Source organism: Myxocyprinus asiaticus, chromosome 20 (assembly GCF_019703515.2).
Source record: "Myxocyprinus asiaticus isolate MX2 ecotype Aquarium Trade chromosome 20, UBuf_Myxa_2, whole genome shotgun sequence".
Lineage (NCBI taxonomy): Eukaryota > Metazoa > Chordata > Actinopteri > Cypriniformes > Catostomidae > Myxocyprinus > Myxocyprinus asiaticus.
Genome location: NC_059363.1, coordinates 31653147 through 31680973, shown reverse-complemented (window position 1 = coordinate 31680973; position 27827 = coordinate 31653147). Strand labels below are relative to the sequence as shown.

The following is a 27827-nucleotide window of genomic DNA, read 5'->3' as shown; positions in this document are numbered from 1 at the left end:
ATATCTTTAGAAGCGATATGATAGGTGTGGGTGAGAAACAGATCAATATTTAAGTCCTTATTTTACTATAAATCTCCACTTTCAAACAGCCCTCCTGAGCACTCTTCTCTCATAAGTGTCCTTCTTTTGTTTTTGGAGATTTGCATTCTTTATGCATATTGCCACATACTGGGCAAGGAGGAGCACAGTAAAAAATGACTTAAATATTGATCTGTTTCTCATCCACACCTATCATATCACTTCTGAAGATATGAATTTAACCACTGGAGTCATATGGACTGCTTTTATGTTGCCTTTATATGGGTTGTACTTACTTGTTTTGATTATTTGGGGGGGTTACCTCCCCCCATCCACCGCGGAAACTATGCCCCATTACCAGCATTTCCTGTCTCATATTATCTACAACGAACAACTCTCCAATGGAGCAAAGAAATGCGAGATGGGAGTGGTTCTGTTATGAGGTCACGGTGAGGGACTGAGCTGAACGTTCAGCAGCTGGCGGAGAGAAGAACTCAACTAGAGAGCGAGAGATAAACATGAGACGCAAGCGATAGCTGGAAACGTTTATTCACGCTGCTGAATGACCGCGTTTCCTTCGAAAGGGAACTTACTGAAAAATATCGCGCTTTTTGCTCTGGCTCCATAGGTGCAGGACAGGAAGAAATCACTGGCTTGCATTAAAAAAGACTCAAAGGAAGGAAGAGAGAGAGAGAGAGAGAGAGAGAGAGAGAGAGAGAGAGAGACGCGTGAGGAAAGTTTTCCTACGCGAAAACAAACTGGAACTGTGCAGAAATCCTGACGCATAAGTCATGCACTGGTTACAACGTGGGACAGTTCTTCTGTTGGCTTTCATCTGAAGGGAATGCATTTTTGTTGGCTTTCGTCAACCTCTACAAAAGTTTAAAGCCAGGAACGCTTACTCTATTCGACAGAAAACGCGTAATTCTGAACGGAACCTTTCTGACGCTCGCGCTGTTTTTGCTGACAAATCTGGTCATCATCTTTTAATTTGGGGGACAGGGAGTGGGTTATTGGATATATTCATGTTTTTCCACTTTTCCTTCATGGCCTCCTCCAGGATGTATTTTTTTATGACATGCATACTGTTTTCCCAACTTGCGTTGAGTCGTGCGCTCATATGTCTGCCCTGTGATAAGTCCAAATGCGAGGAGCCCAAGCACTGTAGCGGTTCGGTAGTGCTGGGAATCTGCGGCTGTTGTTCGGTATGTGCCAAGCAGAAGAACGAGAGCTGCGGCGGCGTTTACGGTCTGTACGGGACCTGCGACCGGGGGCTCCGGTGCGTGATCAGACCCCCGTTAAACGGCGGCTCCATCACGCAGTATGAGGTCGGAGTATGTGAAGGTTTGTAAATCCCTTGTCTCTTTAAATACGTGTCTTTGGCTCTTTTAAAAACTTGCCAACTTTGTTTATTGTTTTAACCAGACCTAATGATGGCGTATTAAAGCAATAAATCACAGCAATTTTGGCTCCATCTGTAATAGCGAAACTAAAGCAAAGCAGAATATGGTCTATTCACCTTAAATATTGGTCAAGGTAGGCTACTAAACGAGCGATGCAAGGTGTTGTTGCTTCAATGAGATTTATATTAACCTGCCTGGTGAACAGCGCAGCTGCTGCCACTTGGTTTCGAAAAAAGAAAAACAAAGAAACTATGAATCAAGATTACAGCTATTTCATTTGAGTAGATAAACGAACCATTAGTAGGGATCATTATATATCCTAATCTGATTGTAAGGCCATTATCGCGAGGAGAGTAAATAGTCTTGTGTTTCAACAGCACGAGGCTTAAATGTAAGCGTCGCTGCCGCTGCCTGCATAACACAACATTTGCCATGCCTTGTACCATTACAGTCTGTTGGAGTAGAGCGCGAGAGAGGCGAGCTGGTTAATGAGTTTGCAGAATGTCGGTTTTCCGTTTCTTTAGGTTATGTCTAACGGATTCCGTTATGTTTTTGGACGCGGTGACTGCCTCGCGCTTTCCGCCGAGGCTTGTTGGTTTTTTATCGGAAGGTCTGCTATGCAACTTAACTTATGTACATTTTACATCGGACCACCGAGGGACTTAAGCCACTAACACCTTTTCTTCATGATGTGTTTTACTGACTTTGATTTAAGCAGTTGTACTGTCACAACTTACTGACGTAATAGGGCGAACGTCTTTTTTAACCCCAAGTTAACGCCACATTTATCCCTGGGTTGCGATTCTGAAAGGGGCATATCTCTGCTTTTAACCCTGGGTTATGAAGCCCTACCTTGAATTGCGACAGATATAAAGTGTGTAGTAGTCTACTAACACAGGGTTAAGTATGAACAGTGAGAAACTTGGAACAAGATAAACCAGGATTATGCTAACCCAAGGCCATGTCCTACCAATGGGCATTTCCGAGTTAAACAGGACATTAAACAAGAACAAAAAATGCTGCATGGGGCTTGATCAATCCATCTGAAATTGATCCGATTATGAAAAGTGGGTGTTGCATACCAGAATGCAGCTAGGTGTTTGGAGGGGAGGGGTCAAAAAGTAAGAGGGCTTGGTGATGTCAGCAAAAAAGGAGCATTGTTATAGAGGCGGAGTAAATTACTGCATTTTGATAAAAGATAAGACAATTTTCTGTATTTGGAATACTTGCATCATTGAATCACGCACAATATAACTAGGTACAGTATATGCATTATTAAAGTGTATGGCAAATTTGTATTTAATATTGACTTAAGGCGCGGTCACACATATATTCTCACGTCGAAATTCTGCGGGCGGACATTGATCGCGCGTAAAACCAGCAAAAACATAATTGTCAAACAGCCTTTTTAATGCTGCACTTTATACTCAATGAGACTTAAGTTAAAAAGAGTAAAAATTCACCGCTAAAATTATATCCTTGTCCATTGGGAATATTCAGTGTAGCTGTTTACGAAGCACCGCCCACACAGAGGTCACTGCCAAACCAAGCAGCTTCCTATTGGTCAACGCGGCAATTTCACCTGTCAAAGTTCACCAAACTTGAACTTGAGGCAAAATCAGCACAAGGAAATTCTTCGCCACAGAAAGTCCCATCGCGCGAAATTGATGTTCGCGCGGATTCCCATTGAGATGACTGTGGCTGCGTCTCGATTGGAAGGCTGCATCCTCCGGAGGTCACATTTGTCGGCCGCATATGTCATCAAGGCTGTCTCATTTCAGAAAAATGAGTAGGACACTTCGAATGCAGCCTTCGTATGCAACCTTTCACGGGAACTCGGAGGGTGCATGAGGTGTATCCTTCGTGGGCACTCACAACCCACAATTCTTTGCTTCAATGGAAATGTCTAAAAAAAATAACAATGCCAATTTGCCTGTAAATATGATGTTCAAACGCGAGGAATGTTAATTCCCAAGTTGAAGTACCTCAGTAGATGGGTGCAGAGTACATAATATGTATAATTATATTAATATATAATTAAAATAAAGTATTAGACTAAAAGTACACCTGTAAAATCTATTTTATTTTCTCTTTATATCTTTATAACTCTCCTAAAATCTACCTCATACATTCCCTTCTAAAGGGACTTTGTTCCCTTCTCACTCAAAGCACTCACGCTTGTTAAAGAGTGGCGTGCTGTCATAGCAACCATGTTACGTTATGTTTCCGTTCGTCCTACGAAGGCCGTCTCGTTTAAACAAGGCTTGTTTAAAGGAGGACATTCGGTATACTGTAGCCTTCAAAGGAAGCGTCCTACCTAGCATGCAGCCTTCCAAACGAGACAGAGCCTGTATTTCGCCCGCGGAATTGCACCGTGCAAAGGTATGTGTGACCATGCCTTTAAAGGTGCCAAGACTGTTTTTTTTTTTTTTGTTTTGTTTTGTTTTTTTTAAATCTTGGGTTGCATTTAACTCGTTGAGGAAAGAATGAATGCCATAATTCTTCGAACAAACCATGCAGACCTTGCAAACTGATGAAGAAACAACCAGAATGTGTTTTCATCTCAACAAAATGACAATCGTCATAAAGGGCTGGGGGATATGGCTTCAAAAATTATATCTCAGTATTTCCAGCCTATTTATGATATTCAATATATATCTTGATAATTATATATTTGCTGTGAAATGGCTCAAAAGTAAATCTATTTAAACATAATGAAGACAGGTTTCCCATAGCTTTTCGCTAAATAAACTTTAGTGATAAGAAATAAGAGATTTTGATATGCACTTTTATATTTATTTATTTTATATTTACATTCAAAATACAATGATACATAGGATCTTAATAAAAAAGCATTATTTACTTTCATAAAAAAAAAAAAAAAAAAAGTACAAAAAAATTGTGTGCGCAAAAACTACTTCACTCACTTTTTTTTTTTTTTAGCCCTGTTAAATATTGCATAGTACTAAATTATTAGTGTGGGACCAAGTCAAGTTAATTATTATAATATAATACTGAATTATAATTATTTTGATAATGAAATTTGTGTTATACAAATGTAATATATTTCTGTCCTATTTAATTTCACCTGCTTTTATTTTGACACTGAAAGTGCTGTGTATTTGACAGTTTGCAGATGTTCCACATCTGGTGAAATGCTGTCATCCCCTTCTTTTTCTGTTATACTGTGCCACGTTTGTAGATTTGTATAATAACTTGTAAATGTTTGGAATTGCGTGAATGCTTTAACATACAGTAGCCTACTTTGCTTTCACAATGCACGTGAGCTGCTCTAAACACGGTAAAAACACGAGCCTAGCTCGTGCACCAGAACAGGGCACCTTTATCGCAGCCTTTTGCGGTTTAATAATCACAGATGACCATATCATTTTGATGATTAAATTTGTCTACTGATGCGCTCTTAATTACATTTAATAGCCAGATAAAAAGCGCTTTTGAAATATTGCAGTATTCACGATATTGCTTCATTTGATATTGTCAGCAAAATCATTGCGATTATATCGTGAATATTCTATATATTGCCCAGCCCTTTAACTACCAATCATATTATTTAGACAGATTTCTCATAGAGCATAACACTGTATGCATGCTTGCATGCTGTATCTGTGTACTTTTTCTCTGAAGAGGCCCGCTGCCTGTTAAGCATAGTCTCAATTGGAACTCCGACTTGGTCAGAAGACACTCATTGCAATGTCACGGGTCAGGTTTCAGCATGACTGGCTTAGCCTGGCTATGAAAATTGAAGGCGTCTCGACCATTTGACATGTAACTGCCGGGGTGACATCTGTTGTAATTCAGCCGAGAAGACACTGCGGCATTGGGTGCCACAGCCTCAGCTGTCAAATGAATGAGTCAGATCAAAGACAGTGCAGCGATTGCCAGTATAAGCCACGTCCTGCTAACCTCCAAACACACTTCCTAACAAACTTAATGAATTAGTCTCTAAAGCAGTGGTTCTCAACTGGTTGGTTGGAACCCAAAAATACTTTCAGTTTTTTTAGGGTTTCAGTTCTGTTCTAATCGGGTCACAAACATAAAAAAAAAAAAAAAAAGCTAAATTAAAATATTAAAATGGAATTAACCATTTAATCATCGCATAGTTAGGATAGCAAAATAAATACGTTAATTAACTTTTAAAAGGGAGAAGAAAAGTCCAATCAAATGCTACAAGATTTTGGCACAGATTCAGCTCACTTGGTTAAAGCTAGCTAAATTATGCAGATGCCAACATGGACAGGTTGTGAGATGTGCCCTCATCCTCAAAAACCATGAACAAAACTACTAAAAATATATAAAATACGACCCAGACTAAAAACAGGTTCACAAGTAAATAATGCTTAAGACTTTAAAAAGATTTTAATTTAATTTTGAGCAATAAACAATTCTGGTACTTTGTTGGGTTGCCACTTGGTGTCCAATGTAAAATCTGGGTCCTAACGCTAAACCTCTTGAGAACCACTGTTCTTAAAGTAATTGTTCACCAAAAAATGGAAATTCTCATATCAATTAAAAACCGATTGGATTGCTTCAGAAAACATTGAGCCTTATGGAATACTTTTATACTGCCTTTGTGTGATCTTTGGACCTAAAGAGTTCTGGCCACCATTCACTTGCATTGTATGAACCTATAGAGCAGAAATATTCTTCTAAAAATCTTTGTTTGTGTTCTGCAGAAGAAAGTCATATACAGTACAGTGCAAAAGTTTTAGGCACTTGTGAAAAATGTTGCATAGTGAGGATGTCTTCAAAAATAATGACATAAATAGTTTTCATATATCACTTAACATCATACAAAGTCCAGTAAACATAAAAAAAGCTAAATCAATATTCAATGTGGCCACCTTTGCCTTTAAAACAGCACCAATTCTCCTAGGTACACCTGGACACAGTTTTTCTTGGTTGTTGGCAGATAGGATGTTCCAAGCTTCTTGGAGAATTCACCACAGTTCTTCTATCTATTTATGCTGTCTCAATTGCTTCTGTCAATTTATGTAATCTCAGACTGACTCAATATTCAATGGGGGGCTTTGCGGGGGCCATGACATCTGTTGCAGGGCTCCCTGTTCTTCCAATTTAATCTTTTCTATTTGCAAAAGTAATGTTTGGGAGTCTAACATTTATATTTCCTATTGACACACTAAAGCTGAAGATATAAATAACCATCTTAAGACAAATGCTTTTGTAAAACATCTTATGTGCCAAAGACTTTTGCATAGCACTGTACATCTTGGATGTCATGAATGTGAGTAAATTATGAGAGACTTTTCATTTTTGAGTGAAATATCCCTTTAAGTACGCTTGCCATAGACTGTGCCTCTTATGTGTCACCCCGAATTATGAATATCATGCAGTCTTGTGTATCATATGACATCAAGGATTTGTACAGGCCCATGACCGCAATCCACAGGGGTGAAGGAGGGAACAACAGATGCATTTTTCTGTTTGAATTAACTGTAAGGCCCATGTCCAAGCCCATTAATTCCTGTGCATTCCAAAGCATGAGATTACCTTGGACAGGCTATTTACAGTGAACACATACATTCAAGATGATGGTCCTGAAATGCCCAGCAGGCTCTTCTGGAGACGGGTGTACCAGACACATCACATGGAACACCCAGGGGGTTTTGTGTCAGAACCCTCCAGGTGAGCTTTCCCTGTGAAGCAATGTGTAATTTCCCAGTTCCACTTTCAGAGAGAGCGGTCAGGGGTCTCTGCTTGAACCCGACTTTACTTAACAGGTCTCTGACACCAGTGCTAAAGGTGTAGATCACCCAAAACTTGAAAATTATGTCATCATTTACTCACCCTTGTTCAAAATCTGTGTGACTGACTTTCTTCTGTGGATAACAAAAAAGGAAATGTTAGGCAGTTAGGACCAGTCCAGGTGAATCTAAACATCTTCAAGTGAACAGTTGCATACATTTATTATCAAACCTTTTTTAAAAGAAAAAAGTCAGACACAGTCAAATCTATGAGACAAGTTTATTATTTTTGCTTACTGTGCTTTTCTTGTAGAACTGTTTTATTTGTTTTGTTGACATTCATTCGTTGTTTGATGGTTATGACAGATTGTACCAGTATCAGAAGTTCAGATGGCTCTACATATATATATATATATATATATATATATATACACACACACATATACACACACACACACACTACCGGTCAAAAGTTTTGAAACACTTACTCATTCTTTATTATAATTTTTTTTCACATTTTAGAATAATAGTAAAATTATCAAAACTATGGAATAACATAAATGGAACTATGGGAATTATGTTGTGACTAAACAAAATCCAAAATAAATCATAACTGTGTTATATTTTAGCATCTTCAAAGTAGTCACCCTTTGCCTAGAATTTGCAGACATGTACTCTTGACATTTTCTCAACCAACTTCTTGAGGTATCACCCTGGGATGCTTTTTAAACAGTATTGAAGGAGTTCCCATCTATGTTGGGCACTTATTGGCTGCTTTTCTTTATTATTTGGTCCAAGTGATCAATTTCAAAAACGTTTTTTTTTTTTTTTATACAATTTTAGTTTTATAATGAAATAAATTAATATGGTGGCACAATTATATTTTTGTCTACAAAACTAATTTCAAACATTTAAGCATATGCCTTCAGATCAAAAGATTTTTAAGATCATGAGAAACATTTCAGTCAAGTGTTTAAAAACTTTTGACCGGTAGTGTGTGTATATATATATATATATATAATTATTATTATTATTATTATTATTATTATTCTTTTATTTTAAAATTTTACTTATTGTAGAAATGAAAATCCCCCCAAAAATGCCAAAATACCTCTTGCAGTAATCCTTCCTCATGGTCTTGCAGCCTGTTTTAGTAATGAGCTGTATGGGAAGCCAAACTCTCTAAAAGTGTGACAAAGATGCATTACCTAAATGAACTATGCAGTGCCATCATTGGATAGTGTAGAGCGAAACTTACAGGGTATAGGTACTGGTCCGCCTGCACTGTCAGTGGGTTGAGCAAAGCTCTGCTTTGTTGTTGCCTTTTGCTCTCAGAAGCAGTACTTTGTATAAATCAGGGAATGTTACTGGATGCAATGTCTTGAAATAGCGTTCATGCATATCATTTATTGATATGGGGGTTGATTTAGCATAGTACTGACAAAAAATAAAAATGGCATTTCATGTTAAAAAGGTTGCTGAACCCCTGGTCTAAACAATCTTGTTTGTCAGATAGGCTGACTTAACTGTGAAATGTGTACTTTCTGCACCACTAGCACCACTGTGTCACCAAATGTACAGTAGTTGCAAAATTAATGACAGATTTCTCAAATATTCCCCCCATTTTCCATTGGTCAGATGATGGGCATGGCACTTGTCAGTAATTCGGCAGTATGGGGTTGATTTCAAGATTTATGAACTTTCAGAGGCTGCATGTCGATTTCCTATTTGATCATTTTGTAATGACTTGCTGATAGTTTTCTCTCCATATCAAGCTGCGATAGAAGAAATTATTTTTAACATTAATTAGGGCTGTTGATTTAATGCGTTCATTTAGTGCAATTAATTGTACATAAAAAATAGCGTGGTAGAAAAATGAATGCAACTAATCATGCCCACTGACGCGTACGTACATTCCTTAATAAAATTACAGATTTTCCTACCATAGGAGCAATTCAAGCTTGAAGTACATCTGTTTTCACGAACCACTTCAGTAGGTGGCAGCGTGCCTCAACAAACCTCACAAGCAGCGCAGCTGCAGAATGAGAACCACTCACTTATGCCTCCTACACACTACACGACTTTCAAAGACGTCGGATTGTGGTATCGTTCATATTACACAACTGTCTGTCTTGTCATGGAAGTCGTAGGGTTTTCAAATTACACAAGGAATCGACGACAGGGGTGAACACATTACAAAACACTTCACTATTGACGAATCTTCAGCGACTCTGCCTGGACTCCAAATTATGTTTCACAACAGAGTACACGCGAGAAGTGATACGAGATATGAAAACAAATGCATGATCATATGTTATGCATTTCAGAATATGATGTGTATGTTTTTAATTGCCTTTACATAATGTGTAAAGGCATCATATATTTTATTGGTTACAATATGAAAAAGTACCTCCTATTGAAAAATCTACCTATTTGCTTACCTGACTGTCCAAGAGAATTGGCAATTTCTCTCCAACGCTTCTCTTTCTCCACCCAGTTGTATTACAGTTCAGTGGAAACATCAAATAGGCACTGGTGCTCCTGCCAATGTTCCACTAATTTTTCCTCCATTTCTTCGGTCCAATGAGACTTACTTGATACCGCAGCCATGCTAGTTGATGTTCTATTGCAGGTACATCAGGACTCCTCCCACTGAAACTTCCCGTGCCCCGTTTCTTGCTCTCCTATTGGCTGTAGGTCAATGCTGCTGTTGTATTCAGTCAAAACACATTTCACATTTGGAATTGCAGACAGGTCCAGATATTTAACATGCTAGATATCTTGCTGAGATCGGCGACGCATCGGCGCTTCTCTCAGATCACGTCTTTGATAATTCATACATTGCGTTCGTCGCTCACGGGAGCGAGCTCTGATTTACCTATGATTTCGTGCTTTTGACGGCGATCTCCACAAAACTGTCGGCGAGTGAAAATTGGGCCTAAAATCGTGTAGTGTTAACTTGGCATTAGGAAGCACAACAGAATACAGTCTTGAGACGTGATTTTCAAAGTGTCCACTACTTTTAACTTCACACAAAGTCCTAAAAATGTGGCGTTTATCACGCTGAATATCAGTGAGATGCTCCAAACACGTCCATCTGAGGCACGCACATGTACATAGAGTGAAAACAAAAAATTGTGCAGGTGGAACGCAAGAATGTGAACTGTGAGAACTGGACACATTGACAACCTCAATGCAAATCTGTCAACTGTAGGCTTGTAAAATGATATGAGAATAAAACAAACAATATATTGAGTTCACCCAAAAATGAAAATTCTTTCATTATTTACTCACCCTCATGATATCCCAGGTGTGTATGACTTTCTTTCTTCACCAGAACACATTTGAAGAAAAATAGAAAAATATCTTAGCTCAGTAGGTCCTTAAAATGCAAGTGAATGGAGATTTCTCTTTTGAAGCTCCAAAAATCACAGACAATCAGCATAAACGTCATTGATACGACTCCAGCAGTTAAATTAATGTATTCTAAAGCATACGATCACTTTTGGTGTGAAAAAGATCAATATTTAAGTATTGAGGTCTGAGGTGTTGGGTTTGTGTGTGGCTGAACTCTCGCACAAGTGTCCTGTCTCGTTTTGTCGCCTGTTGCGTGCATCGCGTGGTGTTTGCCTCGCGATGTATGCTCAGGCTTTGTCTAGCATGAGGATGCATGGAATTGCTTTGTCAGAGTTGCCGTGCATTCTCTCGGTTGGCATGAGAGCATGTTGCCTATTGTCTTGTCGTTATGCGCTCGTGCAATTTGGATGTCTGCGTTTTTGTGAGAGCACGTGGCTTTGTTTTGTTTCTGTTTTGCCTCTTGTGTCATACCCCTCCTCCTTGTTTGCTTATTATTAGTTCATTAGTCACACCTGCCCTGCTTGTTAACCTGTTTGATTTCTCACCCTATTTTAGTCTCCTCGTGTGTGCTGTCCAGTGCCAGTTCGTCTTGTTTGTTGGTCTTGTTCCTCAAGTCTTGTTTGAGTCGGTCCTGTTCCTCAAGTCTTGTTTGAGTCGGTCCTGTTCCCCATCCAGTCAGTACTGTGTGTTTTTTCCTTCTTCCTCCTTCCTCCAGCCCATCCTTTACCTTGTTTTTTCCCCCTTGGAGTAGTTTGAGTTTTTGTCTTAGTTTATTTTTGTAATAATAAAGCCTTTGCTGTTTGCTCTGTGTTTGGGTCCTGCCTCTGCTTCATTCGTGACAAAACAATGATGTATGCAATTTATTTTGATTAATTGATCAGCATATCATGCAATTCATTAGATTAAAAAGTTTAAATGATAGACAGCCCTAATAAAAAAATAAAAATACACACTTAAGCACATACTGTATTCACACAGTTACTGGGCAACCTTTTGATGTACTCCTGCCATGCTGGGAGAAAATAATAATTTATTAATTTGTGTAGCAGACATCCTTTATGATGGCAACATGCATGATTGACATTTTCAACATACCGATTCTGAATGTTTATGTGGCTGTTTATTTTGTCAGTGAACTGAAGCTTCACCTCATCCACCAATTCTACCCCCAGCTGCCTGAACCACATTACAATTAATACAGCCCTGAGCTCAAATCATAATCTACTTGACTTGGGGGAAATCAGAGGTCTTTATCATTTTAGTGGCATCAGACTGGGAAGAATGGAACGAGTTTTATACACAATCTGTTTTTCGGAGAACACCTGGAGAATGCCTCAAGCCTGCACTCATTAATGTCACCCATACAAACACTGGGCCCTGTCTGCAACAAAGAAGCTCCACAATGATCTTAATAACTGTCAACCAGGGTTCTTTTTGTGCAGGGCATTCCTCTGCCAAAATGCTAAATGACCCATCAAACTAAAGGTTATGCAAAGGCTGTGAAACATTATGCAATTCACAATATGAGTGAACTTAGAAAGAAGACATAATTAGAGAGTTCAGAGTGATTAAACTCAGCTTAATATCATGTCTAGTTTAATTTTTTTTGTCATTAGCAGATGTAAATAATGGAATATTTTAGATTGTGACTGAAATATAACTTTTGTCCTGTACGCGTGCCATATAGATTCGATCTCACCACAATAGAAAATGTAGATTTCAGAATTTGCACCTATCTAGACAACCTGCTTCTTCATAAAGTGAATTGTTTGAAATGACATGAATGCACCCATAAATAAAAAAATATAGATAAAAGAATCTAAAATGTAAAATTGTTAGAAAAGAATTGTGATATATCAAAAGGAATGGGAATCATAAGGAACAATTTTGCTTCTGATTCCTGTTAACGGTTCCATTAACGATTCTTTTTTGGACTTTTGAGGAATAATTATTTGGAAATAAAAAAATGCAGTTCATTCTGCATTCACTGCCCTCAGCAGACTGTTCCTAAATGATGAGATAATTTCAGATTTCGACAGCGCAGATACAGTTGAAGTCAGAAGTTTACATACACTTAGGTTGAAGTCATTAAAACTCATTTTTAACCACTCCACAGATTTCATATTAGCAAACTACAGTTTTGGCAAGTAATTTAGGACATCTACTTTGTGCATGACATAAGTAATTTTTCCAACAATTGTTTAAAGACAGATTGTTTCACTTTTAATTGACTATATCACAATTCCAGTGGGTCAGAAGTTTACATACACTAAGTTAACTGTACCTTTAAGCAGCTTGGATTAGCCAGTTAGCTTCTGATAGGCTAATTGGAGTCAATTGGAGGTGTACCTGTGGATGTTTTTTAAGGCCTAATTTCAAACTCAGTGCCTCTTTGCTTGACATCATGGGAAAATCAAAAGAAATCAGCCAAGACCTCAGAAAAAAAATTGTGGACCTCCACAAGTCTGGTTCATCCTTGGGAGCAATTTCCAAATGCCTGAAGTTCCACGTTCCTCTGTACAAACAATAGTACGCTAGTATAAACACCATGGGACCATGCAGCCATCAAACCGCTCAGGAAGGAGACGCATTCTGTCTCCTAGGGATGAATGTAGTTTGGTGCGAAAAGTGCAAATCAATCCCAGAACAACAGCAAAGGACCTTGTGAAGATGCTGGAGGAAACGGGGAGACAAGTATCTATATCCACAGTAAAATGAGCCCTATATCGACATAACCTGAAAGGCTGCTCAGCAAGGAAGAAATCACTGCTCCAAAACCACCATAAAAAAGCCAGACTACAATTTGCAAGTGCACATGGGAACAAAGATCTTACTTTTTGGAGAAATGTCCTCTGGACTAATGAAACAAAATTTGAACTGTTTGGCCATAATGACCATCATTATGTTTGGAGGAAAAAGGGTAAGGCCTGCAAGCCAAAGAACACCATCCCAACCGTGAAGCATGGGGGTGGCAGCATCATGTTGTGGGGGTGCTTTGCTGCGGAGGGACTGGTGCACTTCACAAAATAGATGGCATCATGAGGAAGGAAAATTATGTGGATATATTGAAGCAACTTCTCAAGATATCAGCTAGGAAGTTAAATCTTGGTCGCAAATGGGTCTTCCAAATGGACAATGACCCCAAGCATACCTCCAAAGTTGTGGCAAAATGGCTTAAGGACAACAATATCAAGGTTTTGGAGTGGCCGTCACAAAGCCCTGACCTCAATCTGATAGAAAATTTGTGGGCAGAACCGAAGAAGCGTGTTTGAGCAAGGAGGCCTACAAACCTGACTCAGTTACATCAGTTCTGTCTGGAGGAATCGGCCAAAATTCCAGCAACTTATTGTGAGAAGCTTGTGGAGGGCTACCCAAAACGTTTGACCCAAGTTAAACAATTTAAAGGCAATGCTACCAAATACTAACAAAGTTTATGTAAACCTCTGACCCACTAGGAATGTGATGAAAGAAATAAAATCTGAAATATATCATTCTCTCTACTATTATTCTGACATTTCACATTTTTAAAATAAAGTAGTGATCCTAACTGACCTAAGACAGGGAATGTTTTCTACAATTAAATGTCAGGAATTTTAATGTATTTGGCTAAGGTGTATGTAAACTTTTGATTTCAACTGTATAACAAAATGGAGTTAATTAACAGAGGTTCGGGAGCAGCATGTTAATTTTAATCTGACAAATCACAGCCAACGGGCAGGAGTATATAAGCCGCTGTTTACCTGCTTCCTGTGACAACTCTCCTGACATATGGGTCCTACCCTCAAGCCAGCAAGATGTCTGAACTGGATCTCTTTCCCTCCGACGAGGAACTCTTCAACTCTCCCATCATTGCTTCATCACATCCATCCGATTCCAGCAAAGACACTTCTCCGTCCAACGGCATCATCGATCCAGCTGCTCCAAGCTGAGGACGCAGAGCTTCTCGCTCAGCAGCCCACACTCCAAGACTTAGGAATCATCCCTCTCCTCCGCTGTCCAGATCTCTCAGATCTTCAACCTCTGCCGACCACCCAGCTATACCTGTCATTTCAAAATGGATTAATAAACTTCGCCAAGCTCTAGCTTCTAACATCCACTTCTCTCGCAGGCTAAGCAAAATCCAATTATATGATTTATATGTCTCTTCCCAATATGACATTCCTTCTACCTCTAAAACCCATGAAAACGTGATAGCCGAATCCTTACCTTCTGCCAGTTCCTCCAGATGCGACGCTTCAGCTCGCAAACACCCCGACTGCTCACAACCCTCTGGGGTTTCAGGTACAGGCCATTTCTCCCTCACCAAACTTCCATTCCGTAAAAGGCCTTCAGCCAGCGTGGCGTCGGGGTCAGGCCAAGCGCCTAGCAAGCCACCACCTCTCCTTTCTTTCCCATTCCAGCCTCCGCTCACTTCGCTCTCAACCACTAGGCACCCTGACGCAGGAGTCTGCCCGCTGCCACCGCTCGCGGTATCGCCAACCTCAGAGGCTCTAAATCCTTCTCCTCAACCTGCCTTCCCCAGGTCTCTCCCCCGTCCTACCCTTGGGCTTTCGGAGCAAAATCGAGCGTGAGGCTGCCTACGCTAATGACAAACACTCCAGTCCAATATTTACATTTTCCAGCTCCTCCCCCTCACTCTATCCTGCCTTCAGAGCCGCCCCAGGCATGAGGATGCCTCCGCCTTCAGAGCCGGCTCCGCCCTCACTCTATCTCGGCGGGCCTCAACCAGCCCACTCCTCTACTTTCACCCTCCATACAGCTAGCTATTCCCCCAAATGCCGCAGACATGGAACCACCGCAAGTGTCCAATAATCTCCGGACCCAGATTTTGTCAGGTGCAGATATAGACCTTTCTGCACTCCTCTCTCTCTACCCCACCAACGAGCCGCAACGCCTTTTAGATTGCGGCGACTTTTCAGTAATGCTAAAAAACACAAAAATCGCCTCCACTTGTACGCTCTCCTTGGCAGAATTCTGTATTTCATTCAGCCGTTATACAGAAGTTATTTGCTCTGTGTTTCCACACAGACGACGTGAGCTAAATGATTACATGGCGATCATTGCAGAGTTCTCTCTCTCTCTTTCAGCGGCAGTCATTTCTACACCTACCATAAAATGTTCTCTGCCAAATGCGCTGTTCGAGTTGCGCAGTGGAACCAGTGTCCATACTGGGGAGCCCTCTACTTAGATCTCCATAATACAGTTTTCCTGGGCTGCCGCAGCATTTCCTGCGCAGTATGTAGATCATCAGACCATCAAACTGAACTATGCCCTCTCATAAATTCTAACCTTCCAACAACCCTCCCCTCGATCAACCAGATCGCGATTTCAGAGGAAGCGTAGTAAGAGTTTCAACCGGCAGACAAGTTTGCAACAACTTCAATGAATTTGGTTGCCCTAGGCAACGCTGTCGTTTCCTACATGTCTGTTCCCATTGCGGCAGTGCGCTTGCCCGCCCTATCTGCCCTGTATTGAAACCTTTCAAAAATAAAAATCTTAAAAAATATCTCAGCACTCCTGTCAATATTTCTTCTCTTGCTAAAGAACTTGCAAACCATCCCTCCAGCCAATTTACAAACTATCTCCTGAATGGTTTAAAATCTGGCTTTAACCCCGGGCTAGAAAGCTTGCCCTCCACTAGCGTTATTTGCAATAATTTGCAATCCGCGCTAGCTGAACCCGAAGTGGTGGATGAACTAATCCATAAAGAGCTAAAATCAGGTTTTATGATTGGCCCATTCGAAGCCCCCCCCTTTCAAAACCTTCCACATCAGCCCCATGGGGTAGTGACTAGAAAATTCTCGAAACAGCGAGCAGAGTTTAACATACAAATATACTCAAAACATCAGCATTTAGAATCAAAAATACGATTTAGTTTCACAAGAAAAACCACAGTTTCTAAACTAAATCTGCCCAGATATCAAGCCTTACTTGGGAAATCCTGTGTGATTTCAGTAGGGTTGTCCGTTGGAATTCCTGTTGCATTTAGCGGTCAGGAGAAACGGTCTGGATGGTCCCTTGTCTTACGCTCATCAGCGAAAAGACGTGTCTCTGCTTTATTCTTCGGATCCAGCGATGGAGAAGAATGCAGAAAGTAGTCAACGTTGGATGAAAAAGAGAGAGAAGGGAAACTGGTCGCCTTTCCGTTTTTCAAAATAAATTCACTGTTGCTTTACAGTGAAACTGAACCAGTTGTTATAAGTATACTATAAGACTTGAACAAAGCTAAGTTAATCTTACTCTACCGTGGCCAAATGGTGAGGTTAGAAAAACGTGGTCTCTTTGTTCTCAGTCCAAAACGGAGGGAAAACTCCTTCAGTACGTGCACAGTACAGTTGTCCCTTAACAGCCAGGCAGAGCTTAGCACAGAGAGGCCGAACTACATCTGTCCACTGGTTTTATTGACAAGATGACGTCATCGGTCATATGCGTTTGAGACTGGGTCCATGGTCGGGACTTCGCATCCAGTTGTGAATTTGTGAAGGATCCTGGGAAACTGAGTTCAATGTCTCTCCTTTGATTACAGAACAAAGGGCCATGCGGTCTCTGCTGCCATTTTGAGTGGGCCAAGGCCCTACAGGGGATTCTACCAAGGTCTCTGGTTCGCCTCCACCTGGCCCCCAGAGCTCTCCAGCCTGCCACAATCAGCAGCTTCCTCAGCCCTGTACGAATTATACCCCATCGTGGTCGCAGCCTTTCTGTGGGGAAATGAATGGACTTCAAAAAGCATCATAGTCCACTGCGATTATCTGGCTATAGTTCATTGCATCAACAAGAGCTGTTCTCGTGCCCCTGAAATCATGCCGTTTCTGAGACTTCTAATTTGTATTTCAGCCTGTAACCAATACATAATCTCACATACCAGGATCAAAGATCCAAATTGCTGACTCACTTTCCCACTTTTCCTTTCAGAAATTCAGAGCATTAGCTCCAGAGGCAGACTCGACTCCAATCCCGGTACCTCCGTGTTCGGAGCTGAGATTCTTATTGACCAGGGGTGCACAATTAGAATTCAAAGAGGTCCAGTGACTAACATTTTCTCCCCCCAAAGGTCCAAACCATTAAAATGTCTAATGTGCGCTATGATTTGTGTTATATGTCATTTTTGTATAGGTATAGCTAATAAACTACTACATTTCAGTAACATTTCAACAATATTTATTGCACATTTTCAATGCAGACACATTAAACATGAGGTAAAATAAATATGCAGCCTAATCATAAATAAAAGTAGGCCTATCACAAATGTTCTCATTTCAAGCAAAACAAGACTGTATCTTTACAAAAAAAGAACAAAAGTGCCTGTTTCTGAAAAAAATTGCTTTGATTTGTGAACAAATAAGAAAACACAGGTTTAATATTTATCTTTCCAGCTCTCTCCCACTTCACTTCTCCATCTCTCTTCTTTAGTGAGAGAAATAGGCTTTTGCTTGACTCTGGTGTACCGATCATACTGGGCTTTGAGTTCGTTTATTTTGCGTGCCCTCACCTCAGACTGCTGTGGATATGTTTGCTCAAAAGTTCTGTGCTTTTTCTCATAGTGGCACTTCACGTTGGCAATTTTTATTAGAGCCACGGTCTTTGAACATATCAGGCAGAGTGGTTTGACACTCGCTGCGGGAAGGATAAAGGCATATTTGGCTTTCCACTCCTCTTTGAAAGCTCAATTTTCTGTATCGACTTTCCTGACTTTTGTGCATGCCATTCTATAATTTCTCTTCTCACTTCGCTTTTGCTTCTCTCACTGTCTCTCTCTCTCTCTGAAAACATCAGTCTCCAAACATGCATTGTAAACATTCGCTTTGATTGGCTGAGTTTCATGAAGTGATTTAAATAACGCATGTGATTGGACAACACACAGTAGTATGTGGCGCTGTCCAGGACCTTCCCAGCTGTGCTGAACTAGCGCAGTATGTGTACATTGAAAAAAAGGGTTGCTTCATCAGTATTTAATTTAACAATTATTCATGAGAAATGTGTCGAGGTCCAGATAGAATCTTCGCTCGGTCTGGACCCGGACAGAGGTCCGCCAATTGTGCACCTTTGTTATAGACCATCCCCTCAAACAACTTCTCACCGCATCACTTGACTCACCGAGAACTCTCCAAACCTACCTGACAGCCTGGAAAAGCTTCAAACAATTTCACCAAACCTATAAGCTGCAGTTCCCAAATTTTTCCTTACTATCCATTTAATCTTTTATTTCATTCCTAAATCAATTCAAAGGCATTCAACCAGGTACCATCAAAGGCTATCTGAGCGGCGTACATTTCTTCCACAAATTAATATTTGGCAAGTTAGCCCCAGCAATCAATAACCCCCAAATTTCTCTGCTAATTAAAGGAATTAAAAAAATCCCAACCTGCGCGTCCAGATAACAGAATGCCTCTAACCATCGACATTTTGACAAAATGCCTACCAACCCTCCGCCTTGGTTACCATTCATTAAACACAGACCACACGCTTGACGCTATGTTTATTCTAGCTTTTTTCGGCTTTCTGCGCTGCTCAGAAATCACTGTCAACACTCAATTTGATCCCAAAACCTTCTTAGACCTGCAAATTATTGATAACGAAACAATCAGACTCTTCATTAAACAAAGCAAAACAGATCAATTTAAAAAGGGGCATTCGATTTACATTTTCAGTTTGCCATCCCCCATCCAACCTTACCAATCTCTTGCTTCATTTCTCGTTTACAGACATTCCCACATCAAGTCCCCTCTGGATCTGCTATTTTCTGATGATAATAACCATGCAGTTTCAAGATTCTGGTTTCAAAAGCACCTTAAATCCGTCCTCCTCCATTCCGGCATCCCGGCAAAATTTTACTCCAGTCATTCATTCCGTATCAGCGCAGCAACCGCCGCTGCCCAAAAAGGTTTATCAGAACAACAAATTCAATCTCTCGGTCGTTGGTCCTCAGACACATATCACAACTACATCGGATCCAATCGTTTCCACATCAGGAAAGCTAACACTAATCAGCTAAATTCCTTATCAGTACCACCTGTTACCATCACTCACGTCACCACCTGCCACCGTGTCGATACATTCTATATACACACACGCATACGTGAACACGTACGTATAGGCGCGGGTGTGCATGCATGTGTGTGCGTGGGCGTGTGTGCACATGTATGTGCATGTGTATGTATGTGTGCGTGTGCATATATGCGTATATATATATATATATATATATATATATATATATACACTACCGGTCAAAAGTTTTGAAACACTTACTCATTCTTTATTATAATTTTTTTTTCACATTTTTGAATAATAGTAAAGTCATTAAAACTATGGAATAACACAAATGGAACTATGGGAGTTATGTTGTGACTAAACAAAATCCAAAATAAATCAAAACTGTGTTGTATTTTAACATCTTCAAAGTACTCACCCTTTGCCTAGAATTTGCAGACATGTGCTCTTGACATTTTCTCAACCAACTTCTTGAGGTATCACCATGGGATGCTTTGTAAACAGTATTGAAGGAGTTCCCATCTATGTTGGGCACTTATTGGCTGCTTTTCTTTATTATTTGGTCCAAGTCATCAATTTCAAAAACGTATTTTTTTAATTACATTTTAGATTTATAGTGAAATAAATTAATATGGTGGCACAATTATATTTTTGTCTACAAAACTAATTTCAAACATTTAAGCATACGCCTTAAGATCAAAAGATTTTTAAGATCATGGGAAACATTTCGGTCAAGTGTTTCAAAACTTTTGACCGGTAGTGTGTAATATATATATATATATATATATATATATATATATATATATATATATAATATACAGGTGCATCTCAATAAATTAGAATGTCGTGGAAAAGTTCATTTATTTCAGTAATTCAACTCAAATTGTGAAACTCGTGTATTAAATAAATTCAATGCACACAGACTGAAGTAGTTTAAGTCTTTGGTTCTTTTAATTGTGATGATTTTGGCTCACATTTAACAAAAACCCACCAATTCACTATCTCAAAAAATTAGAATATGGTGACATGCCAATCAGCTAATCAACTCAAAACACCTGCAAAGGTTTCCTGAGCCTTCAAAATGGTCTCTCAGTTTGGTTCACTAGGCTACACAATCATGGGGAAGACTGCTGATCTGACAGTTGTCCAGAAGACAATCATTGACACCCTTCACAAGGAGGGTAAGCCACAAACATTCATTACCAAAGAAGCTGGCTGTTCACAGAGTGCTGTATCCAAGCATGTTAACAGAAAGTTGAGTGGAAGGAAAAAGTGTGGAAGAAAAAGATGCACAACCAACCGAGAGAACCACAGCCTTATGAGGATTGTCAAGCAAAATCAATTCAAGAATTTGGGTGAACTTCACAAGGAATGGACTGAGGCTGGGGTCAAGGCATCAAGAGCCACCACACACAGACATGTCAAGGAATTTGGCTACAGTTGTCGTATTCCTCTTGTTAAGCCACTCCTGAACCACAGACAACGTCAAAGGCGTCTTACCTGGGCTAAGGAGAAGAAGAACTGGACTGTTGCCCAGTGGTCCAAAGTCCTCTTTTCAGATGAGAGCAAGTTTTGTATTTCATTTGGAAACCAAGGTCCTAGAGTCTGGAGGAAGGGTGGAGAAGCTCATAGCCCAAGTTGCTTGAAGTCCAGTGTTAAGTTTCCACAGTCTGTGATTTGGGGTGCAATGTCATCTGCTGGTGTAGGTCCATTGTGTTTTTTGAAAACCAAAGTCACTGCAGCTGTTTACCAAGAACTTTTGGAGCACTTCATGCTTCCTTCTGCTGACCAGCTTTTTAAAGATGCTAATTTCATTTTGCAGCAGGATTTGGCACCTGCCCACACTGCCAAAAGCACCAAAAGTTGGTTAAATGACCATGGTGTTGGTGTGCTTGACTGGCCAGTAAACTCACCAGACCTGAACCCCATAGAGAATCTATGGGGTATTGTCAAGAGGAAAATGAGAAACAAGAGACCAAAAATGCAGATGAGCTGAAGGCCACTGTCAAAGAAACCTGGGCTTCCATACCACCTCAGCAGTGCCACAAACTGATCACCTCCATGCCACGCTGAATTGAGGCAGTAATTAAAGCAAAAGGAGCCCCTACCAAGTATTGAGTACATATACAGTAAATGAACATACTTTCCAGAAGGCCAACAATTCACTAAAAATGTTTTTTTTTATGATGTATTCTAATTTTTTGAGATAGTGAATTGGTGGGTTTTTGTTAAATGTGAGCCAAAATCATCACAATTAAAAGAACCAAAGACTTAAACTACTTCAGTCTGTGTGCATTGAATTTATTTAATACACGAGTTTCACAATTTGAGTGGAATTACTGAAATAAATTAACTTTTCCACGACATTCTAATTTATTGAGATGCACCTGTATATACAGTACGAGCCAACTCTAGCTCTTATTTTCCCAGTTCGATTGCTTGCTGGGCTTACCCGTTCGAACACTGTGAGCTCTCTCTCTCCATAGAACAGTCTCCTGTTCAAATCGCACTGTGAGCCCTCCCTTTCGAATGCAGTACGAGCCAACTCTAGCTCTTATTTTCTCAGTTCGATTGCTTGCTGGGCTTACCAGTTCGAACGCTGTGAGCTCTCTCTCTCCATAGAACAGTCTCCCATTTGAATCGCAGTGTGAGCCCTCCCTTTCGAACGCAGTACGAGCCTTCCCTGTTTCACTTCTATGACGAGTGGTGGTCTCTCGTTCGAATCACAGCCCTCTCGACCAGCCATCATACAAGAACACTCCTTCAAACAAATGTGTAAAGCACTCCCTCTATACAGATTTTGGGGGAAGAACAATTCAGAAGCGTCCGCCAAGCCAATTTACCAAATAGAATTGTTGCTGGCTTGCTGTCCTAAATAGTTCCTGCCATAGTCATGGTACTGTTCTTTCATCATAACGCCTTTTTTGGGGGTAATCAGGACTCGAGTCGAGTCTCGAGCTCCGAGCCCTCCACTATACAGACAGCAAGCCAAATACGTTTACTGCTTTAACACAAGATTACATTAACATACGAACTACTGAATCAGAAATAAATGTAATATAATTGAAAAAGCCATGATTACTCAGATGTTTTAGAGGCACAAATGCAATCCAATAATTGATCTTAAAAATCAATTCAAATTCTACACAGACAAAAAAAGTGATATATTTATTTCATTCATTTATTCTTTTAGAAATTCCACTTATTACCACAAAACTCACGTGTATTTTGAGCTACATGTTGTCATATTAACAATGTGCACGTCAATAAAATTAATTCAGTAATGGCTATGACTGATGTCTAAATGCTTTTGATTCACTAAAAACGTCTTATAAGTTTTTGTTTTCAAGAATCAAACTACACTGGTCACGCTGTTTGTTGTGCGCTGTAGATTCAAAAGTACTGGCTCATAAGAGTAATTCGCTCTAGCATTGGACTTCTCTGGTAGTGTTGTATGTTGTGCACTGTAGATTCAAAAGAACCTGCTTGTAAGAGTCATTCATTCAGGTACCGGACTACACTGGTAGCGCTGTGTGTTGCGCGCGGAAAAGAACCAGCTCATTTGAGTAATTTACTTGAGAATCAGACTTACTGTTTGCGCTGTGTGTTTCAAACTGTGGATTCAGCAGCGGGGCACAGCATTGCGGTGGAATTGCGCTGCAGGAAACACTGAGTACTTTAGTATGGGGTTCTCTCCACATCAGTGGAAAATCTGCACATTCTGGAACTTTCTGTAGAATGTTGTGGCAGAGATTTCATGCAGGTGTTGTCATTACTGGGGACTTTTGTTAGTTTAGTAGCAGTGGAAGTTTGATATGTAAAGACTAATTTATACTTACTGGGCAAACTGGCTTCGCTTTGTTCGCATACAGATGATTACAGAATGCAGTGACGTTTTTGTTCTGCCAGTGTGGTCGTTTTCTGATATTTCTCCTGTTCAAGCACATCTCTGAAATTCTTGATCTGTCGAAGAGTGTAGATGATTGGTTAAAACTAAATGTGGGTGTGGATTAGACGTGTTGTTTTTTTTTATTTACAATCATGCGTGCCTGCTGAGGAGATGTTACCTAAAGATTACTGTCGTTAAAATTGATAAATTTGAAGCCGTCTCTCAGAGATTGTGTAGAAGTATGTTTTTTATATGATTCACAGGTCAAACGCCACAAAGAAAGCATGGCCACGACAAATGCGTGGAGAGAGATTGAAGTTTTTATGAACTCAGATCAAATAACTTGTCACCGAAAGTGGAAGGGTCTCTGTGACAAGTTTAATAAGGCAACTTCCATGGCTGGAATAGTATGTTAAAAACAGTGACATCACCCTAAATGAACTAATTCTAAAACAATGCCACGTGTTGTATAAATGCCGGCTTCATTCACCTATGGGTGCTTTAGTTCATCCTGGAGAAAAAAGTTCGGCTTCTTCCATAGTATAAATCTTGACTTAACTTAACTCAATCTCTTCTTTACAGATGTCAAAACTTTCTTTAAAGTTTTCTCTTTCTCTTAAAACAGAGCATCGTTGTATGCCAAAGTGCATGTCTTTATGTTTTTCTTTTCTTCACAGAAGGGGACAGTGCAGGCAGGCTGAAATTTGTTGAGAGAATCTGCTTGTCTTGTGTAGTCAGTGAAGACAAGCGGAAATGTGTACCCCCCCCCCCTCTCGACAGCATCCATGTCACGCTCTTTCCAGAAGTCCCTCTTCTGCTCCTCAGAGTACTAAGTGTCCTTAGGTGGTGCAGTGTAGGGGCCAGTGGAGAGGGCCAAGGGACTTTTTTGGTGGTTATCAGTCAGAGGCTTGAAAGGTGGTGTCAAGGGGGCCTCCATGTGGTGCATGGAGGCCCCGAGCATGTTTGTACGATTTGTGGTGGCTGCAGCCAGGAAACACTGGCTACATTTGGAATGGAGAGGTAGCATACCACATACTACGCCGTATACATTGAGTACTGTATAATCTTTTTTTTAAAAAAGTATGTAAAACGGTATTCATTATTGAATGTAGTATGCTACATTGTTTTAGATCTCTGCTACAGAACTGTTAAGAGTAATCAGAACCAAAATCATTAAATATGATTACCGTCTTTTAGGGGTTAATGTTAGTAACGCAAAAAAATTATTACCGTTCGCAATGAGCATACTGCACATCTCCGTTAAACAAAACCTTAAAAGAGGGTAATCATATATAGTATTGATTTCTCATTGAGGCACTTCTGGAGCTACTATCTGCTTTCTATATATGTCAATAAATGTTAATATTTTACAAAATTGTCCAGTTTTGTAATTTTTTAGAGTGGTGCATTTTGCTGCAGTATATGGTCTGCTTGTAAAGTGTGAATCTTTGAAAACAACAAAACAAGACATAATGGCCTACTGTGTATGATCAGTATATTAATAGGCCTACATACACAGCTTGTTTTTATTTTTTATTTTTCAAAGAACCACAGATGATTTTAAAATCCCAAACAGTAGGTTGACTTTTCTTTAGCTAAAATAGTTCTGTGATTACCAAAATGCAAAACACTGCCCCCAGTGTTATTGGGTGTATGAGCATGTGTGAGCTCCATTTTCCAGATATTATGTCCACAGAGGGGCGCCAAAAGTGAGTTGTGAAGCGAGTTGTTTTCAGCTGTACAGGCAGTAATACAGTGAAGAGAAATGCATATATTTTTTTAAATGTACCCCCCCAACCCAAAACTAAATCTAAAAATGTAAATGTTAGAGGGAAAAATACAAGGTCCGAATCGCACTCGTCATGATTATGCAAACGCAATTACTTCCTGGTTTCAATGCAGGATCCGACCCGGGTCTCTTACCTTGCTGATGCAGCGCACTTCCAGTTGCTCCACAGGGGGAGGTGAACACACAGGAGTCATTGTAAAAAATGTCTGTTAGGAGTTGCCACTTATCTTTGAGTTGCCATAATGTGGCATATCCTACGGTACCGGAACTCTTGGAAACAATATGCCTACTTCCTGTGTGATCATGTTGGAATGATGTATTCAAATTGCCTAATTAAAATAAAAAGGTAATTAAAGCTTAAAGGTGCAGTATGTAAGATTCAGAAACCCTTGTTATTAAAGACACCTGTGGCCGTTAAGTGAACTGCAGCCAGCTACCTGTTGCTCGTGCTCGCACTCTTGCACACACTCCATGGGGACGCGAGTGAGCGAGCATCAGCCGAAACAATGACGTAATGTACAAAGAGACAACGTAATTCACCAGCATCATGCTGACAGATGCATAATTAAAATTACACAGTTATGATTGTTTTACTACAAACTTTGAGACTGTATATTATATTTGACTTTCCAGTGCTGGAACAGGGCTAAAATAAAGTGTGGATATAGGTCTGACTATGCGAGACTGTAATTTGAAGTAATCACTTTTCTTTGCATGATACATTGACTGCATTTATACGATAGCCTATGTCGGCATTAGCTAGCTGGCCAGCTTTATCAATAGCTGTTAGCTAAATATGGTGGATGATGACAGTAGCTGTTTGTAAAATAGAATGTACATTATAAATATGTTGACAATTCAGTATTGATGAGAGTCTATCACAACTGTAATTTTGATATATCGATGCGCTATTATTTTATAATAATAAAATTTATATATTTTCTGTATAACCAAGTTACGTTACACTAATGAATGTGTCTTTTTGCATTATCTTGAACATTGTCTAGCATTCATTTAATGTGTTATTGTAGTTTCCCTTGCTGAATAATTACAGATTAACATTGTTTATGATAGTTACTGTGCAGGCAAGTTAGCAATCGAACTGGGAAAATTAGTTAATCAAGTTAGCTAAAATTACACAGATCAGTCCTTATGGCACTATATTTCACATGCTTTACAGTTATGTAAGCTTACCTGTCCAATAAGATGAATGCCAATTCAGGGTCGGTTTTGATCCCCAAAACCAAACGAAGGTCCCTCTAGTTCACTCTAGTTTTCACTCGACCACGATCACGTTCCCGCTTAGCCAGATGGGATTCAGTTGATTAATGTTTATTTGGCTTACTCTGAGTTTGTGTAGGAGTCTGTGTTGTGCTGGGAGCCGGACATTTGCTGGATTCCATCTCTAAGATAATGTTACCTAGTGTTGCAGTTTGTTGTCGCTGTTGAATAGCGGAAGAGAAGCTATTACTGTCTGAGGCAAGGCTCTCAGGAGTGCGCATAAACGTCACATCCTTTGGATTGTCCCGGCAAGAGCGACCCGCTCCCTTCACATGAAAATCAGTCTACAGGCAACTTAGGAAGTCCGGGAAGGGCTAATTTTTTATGTTGCGTTACAAGCCGTTCACGCAAAAAAAAGGCGAATATTACATGAAAATTGTTACATATTGCACCTTTAAATTAAAGAAAAAAGATTCAGCCCTCGAGGCTAAAGGGATCCTGCTTTGCAGCCCCCCGGCTTTCCAAAGTTGTGTGCCCCTGCCCTAAATACTGCAGGTATAGTAAGAGTGTGGTAGTATGCTATTCTGAACACTGCCACTTTTACCAAAAAACCCTCCATCCTTAATATGAAATTTGGAGCATTAATAGCTTTTATGATTTATAACAGGCATATTCATTTCCCTTTTTTGCAGTTTCCTACATTAGTTGTAATACTGCATTTAACGGTTATGGTGTTAAAAATGTTCCTTTCCCGGCAGAGTAATTAATAGGTTTGGTTGCCAATTACCAAGTGTCTCTTGCTTCAGGAAGAACTCCAGCTTCGATAACAACCAGGTGCAACAGCAGAGTAAAGTGGGAAGGTTAGGTATCAGCCAGCAGAGGATTTGGCAGACGATTTGATATTATGCCATGATGTCAGCAAAACAACACTTTTTCTGTGCTTGTTTATAAAGAACCGCTGTGTTGATTTTGGGTTTATTTTATCCTTTGGATTTTGTAATTTCACATGCCATTTGTGAGACCGTTATAGCTCTCTGTCTACCAGTCGATCTATATTAGGTAATGTGAGAGGTTGGTATTTTTACTTAGGACATGTGCAGGAGAAAAATGTTTCAATACAAATATCAAGCAACTGGAATTCCTGAGAGAATCTAGGAGAAAGAACAGAAGTCTCATTTGAGAATTTTTAATTATATTGTTATAGCTCAGTATCTCTAACCACATTAATGAGTGCCATATTTCAAATAGAGAGTATAAAAACATTTAAAATTAACATTTAATATATGTTTCATCTTTGGTTAGAGAATGGAAAGCAAGGATTAGGACTTGAGAAGTTTCATACAGTTTTAGATTTGTGAATACAGTAATGGTCATGTTGGAATGATCGGCCAGGTCATGTTGGAATGATCGTATTTAAGAGATGAGGTCATAATGAACAC

At 39.8% G+C, this 27827-nt stretch overlaps 1 protein-coding gene across 1 annotated transcript in view; it reads left to right on the top strand.

Moving 5' to 3' along the window:
- The first annotated feature begins 485 nt into the window (after positions 1-485).
- LOC127411303 (cysteine-rich motor neuron 1 protein-like) overlaps positions 486-27827 on the top strand; it is a 219018-nt gene continuing 191676 nt past the window's right edge. Inside the window, exon 1 of the mRNA XM_051646782.1 lies at positions 486-1362. Within this exon, the coding sequence (XP_051502742.1) occupies positions 1044-1362 (319 nt within the window). The 5' untranslated portion in view covers positions 486-1043. The remainder of the gene's footprint in view (positions 1363-27827) is intronic.